At 40.2% G+C, this 6896-nt stretch overlaps 2 protein-coding genes across 2 annotated transcripts in view; both read right to left on the bottom strand.

Annotated features, from left to right (window-relative positions):
* Positions 1-872, bottom strand: part of LOC101295887 (TMV resistance protein N-like) — a 9994-nt gene extending 9122 nt beyond the window's left edge. The window contains exon 1 of the mRNA XM_004310209.1: positions 76-872. Within this exon, the coding sequence (XP_004310257.1) occupies positions 76-794 (719 nt within the window). The 5' untranslated portion in view covers positions 795-872. The remainder of the gene's footprint in view (positions 1-75) is intronic.
* A 369-nt stretch (positions 873-1241) lies between these two features.
* Positions 1242-6866, bottom strand: LOC101295301. Its single transcript, XM_004310207.1, has 9 exons — positions 6319-6866; positions 5950-6228; positions 4512-5621; positions 3852-4411; positions 3684-3768; positions 3141-3560; positions 2916-3062; positions 2269-2821; positions 1242-2182 (listed from the first exon to the last, which is right to left on the bottom strand). Exons 1-8 carry the CDS (start codon positions 6499-6501, stop codon positions 2306-2308), a joined length of 3300 nt encoding a protein of 1099 aa, XP_004310255.1. The 5' UTR covers positions 6502-6866; the 3' UTR covers positions 1242-2182; positions 2269-2305.
* Between the last annotated feature and the right edge of the window lie 30 nt (positions 6867-6896).

The following is a 6896-nucleotide window of genomic DNA, read 5'->3' as shown; positions in this document are numbered from 1 at the left end:
ACAACTGGCGTAATAAAAAGGGTCATATAAAAATTATCAACTGTAGTACAGAATATAGATAGACAGAAAGCTTACCCATCTTGCAGGTGCCATCCAGAGAGATTGCCTACTTGGAAAAGAGCGTCTTTCCACCTCTGTACTTTGTTTGGTTCCTTTTTATACCTCTTCTGATGCTTCTCAAATGCTTTCCCAAAGTGCTCTCCTGTTTGTCTTCGTACCTCCGACGGATCAACATGGTAGAACACTGGAAGGACTTTTGTTCCCATTTCCTTCATGCAATCGGCGACCTCGGCAACCTCATCCAAACACCATGCAGAATCGGCGTAGTTTGGTGAGAAGACAACAATGACATATCTTGATTCTTCGATTGCTTTCAAGAGATTGGGAGCAATCGATTCCCCCCTCACAAGCTCTTCATCATCTCGAAACGTGTGTATCCCTTTCTGCCAGAGAGCAGTGTAGAGATGGTCCGTGAAATTCTTGCGGGTATCTTCACCTCTGAAACTCAGGAACACATCGTAGGTGAGTTTACCGGACCGTGGAGAAGAAGACGACGACGAAGAAGAAGGAATCACTTCTGTGTTGGTGGTAGCTGAAGCAGAAGTGTCTGGTGTTGCGGGTGTCTGTTTATGGGAAAGAGTGAAAGCCAAAAGGCAGCAGCAAATAGAAACAATGGAGAAGAAGAAGAAGAGGTACAACCCGGAAGAGATAAAGCTGAAGAGAAACAAAGCAGAGAAGAAAACCAGAGGGCAAATACAAGACAAGAGGACAAGGCGGACTGGGTAGGAGGCCATCACTTGTTCTAAGCATGTAACCCCAATCTGGGTTTACTGAGATTCGCAGGAGCCCAAACTTTTGAAGACTTTGAAGTCATTATTCTCGGTCGTCCTCTCCGCGTTCCAAGAATTGAGCCCCCGTCGGGTGTTTTTTTTTTTTTTTCTGTCTTTTTAAAAGGTGGACCCCTTAGCCCGTTTTGGCCCACGCCACCTGGCTCCGCCTAAAGGAGTAAAGGCTCATCGAGTCTCCTCCTTGCCTGTAGGATTGTCGTTTGTCTTCTGGAGCGACATGTCGTTTGTCTTAGAAGACATAAACTCAGGACATCGGATAAACTTGTGACTTTAGACAACGACGTGGACATCCCAACCCCCACCGGCTCACCAACGACCAACTAACCGCTCCGGTGAGGTGAGTCCCACCTTTTGGTACATTTTCAAGTCCAGAAATTTCCATGACTTCATCTGCATGCTGGTTTCGCATTTCAGCTTTCATGGTTTTGATTCTGGGTTTAAGCTTGAATTGTACATTGTAGTCTCTGGATCTCACCACAGCCGATCACTCTGATCGATTCTCTACAGTCTACACTCACAATCTCTTCCTCCTCTCTGTCCCTCACACATACTCCTTCCTCTTCAATTCTATAAGTCTGCTACTCCTTTTGAGTCTTGTTTGTAAATTTTGAGAAATACTGGGGCAATATTTGTATGGCTACGTAACTGTGTTGCTTGTCCTTACCCTGGACAACTGGAGGCCATTTTTCCTATCCAACAGTACTCTACCTCAATTAGACTTCATGAGACTAAAGAATACGTCGCAAATGTGCAGAATGTTCAACTTGTGTTATCACGTCATTCTGCTAATGCAGGTACACATCAAATGATCACCAGGTCCAAAGCTGGGATAGTCAAGAAGAAAACCTTTTGATGGCGCTACTTTGCTATAGTGTCCATCAAAAGCTCTACTCTGGCTTTACTTGTGTAGCTGAGCTAGAAATCGAACAAGCTAGGCAGGAGGAATTTGATGCCCTTCTACCACGAGTTGCGGAAGCGTAACAAACAAGGTATTCATATAAAGCAACTAATGAACAAATTGCAAACACGAAGATTTATAGTTGGAACTTGCAAGATAAATCATTATGATCAATGTGGAGAACCTTACAACTAGTGTTTATGAACAACTTTCTCTACCCAAAATCCCAACACGCAATTCTATATAATTTTCAGTTTGATTCAAATAAGTTGAACATTTACTTCTCACAATACAGGAGCACACCAGGACAATCAGAAAGGAAATTGTCGCAAATTGAGCACCAAAAATGATTCAGCTTAATAAAATATCACAAAACGTTTTTATCTCGTTCTCCATTAGGAAGCTCTTGCTTGTAGACCTTTGCCTTCTGTGCGTCCTGTCAATGCATGAGAACTTCAACCAAATGAGAAGTTATTGCGACCTACAAAATTAATCAAAGTCAAAAGGCTACTCACAAGTTACCTTTCTCCATGACCGAGCAGCAGAAGCTCGGGGATGTTCAAGGTGATTCGGCGAGGGTCAGAGTTTCTAGAAGATGTTCAACGTCCTCCTTCAATAGCAGACGAAGGGCACAATTATGCACCGCTAAGCATGGGTTAGACAACCAGATAGTTATCCTGGCCAATTTGCATTGCCTCCACATATTACTACGACATTTAGCGCGTGGTATGTGATGGATCCAAGTCATATCGCATGTCGATGGCTCTCGAATCTTTAAACTTAGATTCATTTTGAAATCAAATAAACTCTTCCAAGCAACATCAGAATCCAGACAGTAACTAAGTACAACATCCTCTGAATCAGGAGCGCTACTGCCAAGACTAATGTTTGGATATTGGCCGGGGGACAACTGGAAACATACAGCAAAACCCAACCAATTATCATCATCAAACAAATTCTGAGGCAGTTGGATTTCTGCAGAGTTGCCTTGGTTGATGAAAGACATGAACCATTTCAACTTGGAGATTTCAACTCTCTCAAAGACACAATATACACAACGAGGGTCAGACCATTCCTGCAAATATAAGTTCCAATGTCAAAAACGAACAAAAAAAAAAAATCAATCATAGAAATAGTAAAAATCATGTATGCGTGCGAGAGAGAGAGACCCAATTTCTATATATAGGTATATGTGAGTGCAACTCAAGTTGTTTTTTCCGTTCTTTCCTTCTCTCGAAATAGGCACCTTGTAATCGTAACAACTGCATCCATTCTTCTACCACCAACATATTGTGAGATTCAAGAGAATTTTCCCTCTGCATGCACCGGATAATTGTGTCAGCAAAGCCTTGTGTATCTTCCTGGTACACAATACGGAACCCACATCTTTGAACCTTTACATGAGGGCTATCGATCCTGATGTCAAATTCCATTGCAGTTGTTAATGTCTGAATGAGCAACTCTTCGGGTATCTGTCCCCGCGGTATGTAAGCAACCAAGAGTTGATGATGTTCTTCTGACAATGGCCGGACGTGCTTAAGTTCTCTGCACACTGGAGCAGATACATCACAAGTTGTCAGCGTAAATGATACACCATAGTCATCCTCTTTCTTTGTCTGCCCCACCTCCTCCACAAGTGATGCAAATATTGCAAATCCCATCCACTTCTTATTCTTATGTAGTTTCAGAGGCAGCTCAATTAACGCTCTGGTCAAGTTTGACCTCCTACCAGTACCATGGGTAAACCACTTGTGAAACCACCCTGGACTTCCTCTGAGGTTAAATTTGTATATTTTAGAATAACTGTTCAATGCCTGTAATATTGAAAATGCGCAATTTGAATAATTAGTAACCTCGTTTATTTCAGAGATAGATTGACATTAGAGATTAGAGAGATATCATATAAACTAGCTAGAGAGAAATACAGACAGATAGACCTCAAGGTATCTTGGAAGAACAGACTCGAGGTTCTTTCGCAGCACAAGTGTAGATTCTTCTTCAAAGGGTGGAATGAACTTCTCCCTGCAACATAATTGAAAATACATTAAAGAAATACAAAAGCGTCAATTAACTAGTTGTGGAGCATTGAATTAAATATACCCTACCGTTTCAAAGATTGCCTAAGCCAGTCAGATTCCCGTACAGAGTCGAATTCAACTTGATTAAGCCAAATTGGCTCATCCTTCCACCCGGATATTCTGGAATACCATCCATCATCTTTCTCATAGACTAGGCGAATTCCACATTTCTGGACCACCATGGATGGATTGGTGGTTTCGAATATAGCCCTCACCACAGTGGATTGATTTAACCCCCACTGTGGAAACCTCAAACTAGATATACAGAACATCACAAGCAGATGAGAACTTGATCCAAAGTGACCTGAATCCAGTTTCAACACATGTTGTTCCAGACGCAGAACATCAGTTTCCAATATGATTTGATACGAGTAATTAGAAAAATCAGGATCTGGTTCAATATGGGAGAGTTCAGTATGCCCCTTGACTGCAAATATAGCACACGCCGCAAATCCCTTCCACTTGTTATCATCCGCCAGATTTTGAGCTATCGGGATCGATATGGGATTTCTAGTAGATATAGTGCTGAACCACTCTGGAATTTGATCGCTAATATTTGCGCTGTAGAAATCTGGTGCAAAATTTGTCTGCAACGTAAATACAAAAGCTTTGTTAACTAATGGTATGGGAAAAAAATTGATAGATTCATATAAATGTGTTCTCTTTTTACAGAGATACTCGTCATACCACTTGATTCAAATTTGTCAGTGGCACATGATCAACTTGTTTCCCCTCTGTATGCTTATGTGTCACAAGCAGTTGTAATGATTCCCCCGCATTTCTTGGAAAAGTAAAGCTTGTGGAACTTTGTGAGACTCTAGGTGCTGAAGAATCGAGGGAATTGACCATAGTCACACCTGACTCTGATGAATACAATACTTTGATTTGATTTGGGTAATCTCTCAGTGAAGTACAATTGTGTGCATACACGTGATCAAGACTTAACGGAAACTTATTGGGCAGCAATTGAAGCTGTCTGCAACCACTCAAGTCCAGAGTCTCGAGCTTTGAGAGCTGAGAGATACTTTCAGGTAATCGCACGAAACAATTACCACCTAGTTCTAACACTCGTAAGGAGATCAGGCTGCTAAAACCATTGAGAAATGCTCCATCCATCAGATCGCAATAACTCAGATCTAGCTCTATCAAACTTGATAACAAAGCCAGACTTTTGTATGATTCTAAAACTAGACATTTACATCCTCTGCAGGAAAGATACTGTAGATTCTTCATGCCTCCGATGATAGATAACTCTCTTATGGAAGTTTCACCAATGAAAAGCTTCTCCAGACATTTCATATCATTCAGATTCTCAGGTATCTCATCAATTTTGGAGCAACCTTTTAGAGATAGACTTTTTAACGATTTCAAGCACCCAATGGTGTCAGGAAGATGCAAAAGGTTCCCACAGTTTGATAGATTCAACATGGTAAGAGCAGTCAAATGTTCAATTGATGGAGGCAATTCCTCAATGCTGGTTCCATCCAAATGAAGCTCCAGCAAGCTTTTCATATTTCCTTCAATTTCTGGAAACTTCTTCAGTCCGGAACAGAATGAAAGCTTCAATATTTGAAGGGATTCCAAGGCAGTGAGAGGTGGAAGGCTCTCAATAGACTTGCAAAATTGCAAATCCAAATGACGAAGTTTCTTCAGAAATCCAAGGGAAGGGTGGACCACCACCAATCCAGTGCAACTCTCAAACAGCAACTCTTCAAGATAAGGAACCTCAGTGAAGTCAGGAGTTGATATCAAGTATGGTGAACCACTCAGATCTAAATGCCGTAGCATGCTCCATCCCTGATATAATTTCAAAGATGATCATCATGTGATTTAAAATAATCATTGCACATTATTACAGAAAATAGTACAATTACAGAAACGGTTGACGTGAGATTAATGTCTAAAAGCCATATTAACTTTTATGTATAGTTACGTAATTCACAAACACCATTAATCTTTTCGTCAGGAAATTATTATTTGTACCTGGAACACCACGTGTCATATCCTTTTCCTAATAAATGAGACAATATATATAGAAACCAAATTATCAGCTTTTTTCTTCCTTTCTTTTTTAAAGAAGTGCCGGTCAGCTTTATGAACATGCATAAATTAATTATTAACTCACTTGTGTTCCCCTCCATAGTTGTATGATGCGGCTAAAAGGCATGTGAACTTCAACAAGTTTCTCCGGTTGAAAGTCTGATGGGAAAGAATCCAAAGGACACTCATGCCATTCAAGATACTGTAACTTATTAGAAATATATCTGATGTTTCCGGAACACTTCAAATTCCAAATCTTGAGCAATCTCAATCTGTCCATATTTGAGAAGGCATTATCAATGGAGTGAACAACATTGTCTCCTGTTGAACATTCGAGGTATATGCTTTGAACTGCACTCGTCGCCTAATGAATAGCAAAAAACTAGTTATAGCACAAGATAGTTCATAATAAAAATAATAACAGGTGAGTTTAAGCACTCAGTTGTTTCATTACCTTACTCTGACCAAGTACGTGTATGATATCTTTGGGAAGCCACAACCTGCTTTGTTTTCCAGGCTCTTCACGGCATTCTTGAAAAACAACTTCCCGACCCATTTCTTGTATCAAATCGTGCATCCACAATTTTGTTCCAAATAGAGTTACCAAAGATCTTTCAATTAGAACTTGTACATCCATCTCCACACCATCGCCACAACCATTTAGTATTCTTATAACACGATCCTTGTTCACTCCTTTAAAGAAACACGTGAATGTCTAAAAAAGTTTTCTTTTCTGTTTCTTCTAATCCATCATAACTAACTTTAAGAACATCAATAATCCTTTGAGGATTTTTTTCAAGCCTCTTCAATGCACTTGACTATTAACTTTACATTTCTACCACGAACAGATGATCCCAAAACTTTAATAGCTAATGGAAGGCCATTAGCATATTTCAAAAATTCATTGGATAGCTTAAGAAAATCTTCTCCAATCTCGTCTTCATTGAAGGCTTTCAAACAAAAGAGATCAAAAGCTTCAGTATCAGTTAATGCATTCACCATGTATACTTTATCTGCTCCAAATGCACTGAT

This window comes from Fragaria vesca, unplaced genomic scaffold (genome assembly GCF_000184155.1).
Source record: "Fragaria vesca subsp. vesca unplaced genomic scaffold, FraVesHawaii_1.0 scf0513167, whole genome shotgun sequence".
In the NCBI taxonomy this organism is placed as follows: Eukaryota; Viridiplantae; Streptophyta; class Magnoliopsida; order Rosales; family Rosaceae; genus Fragaria; species Fragaria vesca.
This window is presented reverse-complemented; position numbering and strand designations above follow the sequence as displayed.

Coding starts and splice junctions, on each gene's coding strand:
- LOC101295301 (XM_004310207.1), bottom strand. CDS start 6,501: ATGGATGTACAAGTTCTAATTGAAAGATCTTTGGTAACTCTATTTGGA. Junction 4,412..4,511: donor TGACAAATTTGAATCAAGTG/GTATGACGAGTA, acceptor TTTACGTTGCAG/ACAAATTTTGCACCAGATTT. Junction 3,063..3,140: donor TCGATAGCCCTCATGTAAAG/GTTCAAAGATGT, acceptor CGGTGCATGCAG/AGGGAAAATTCTCTTGAATC.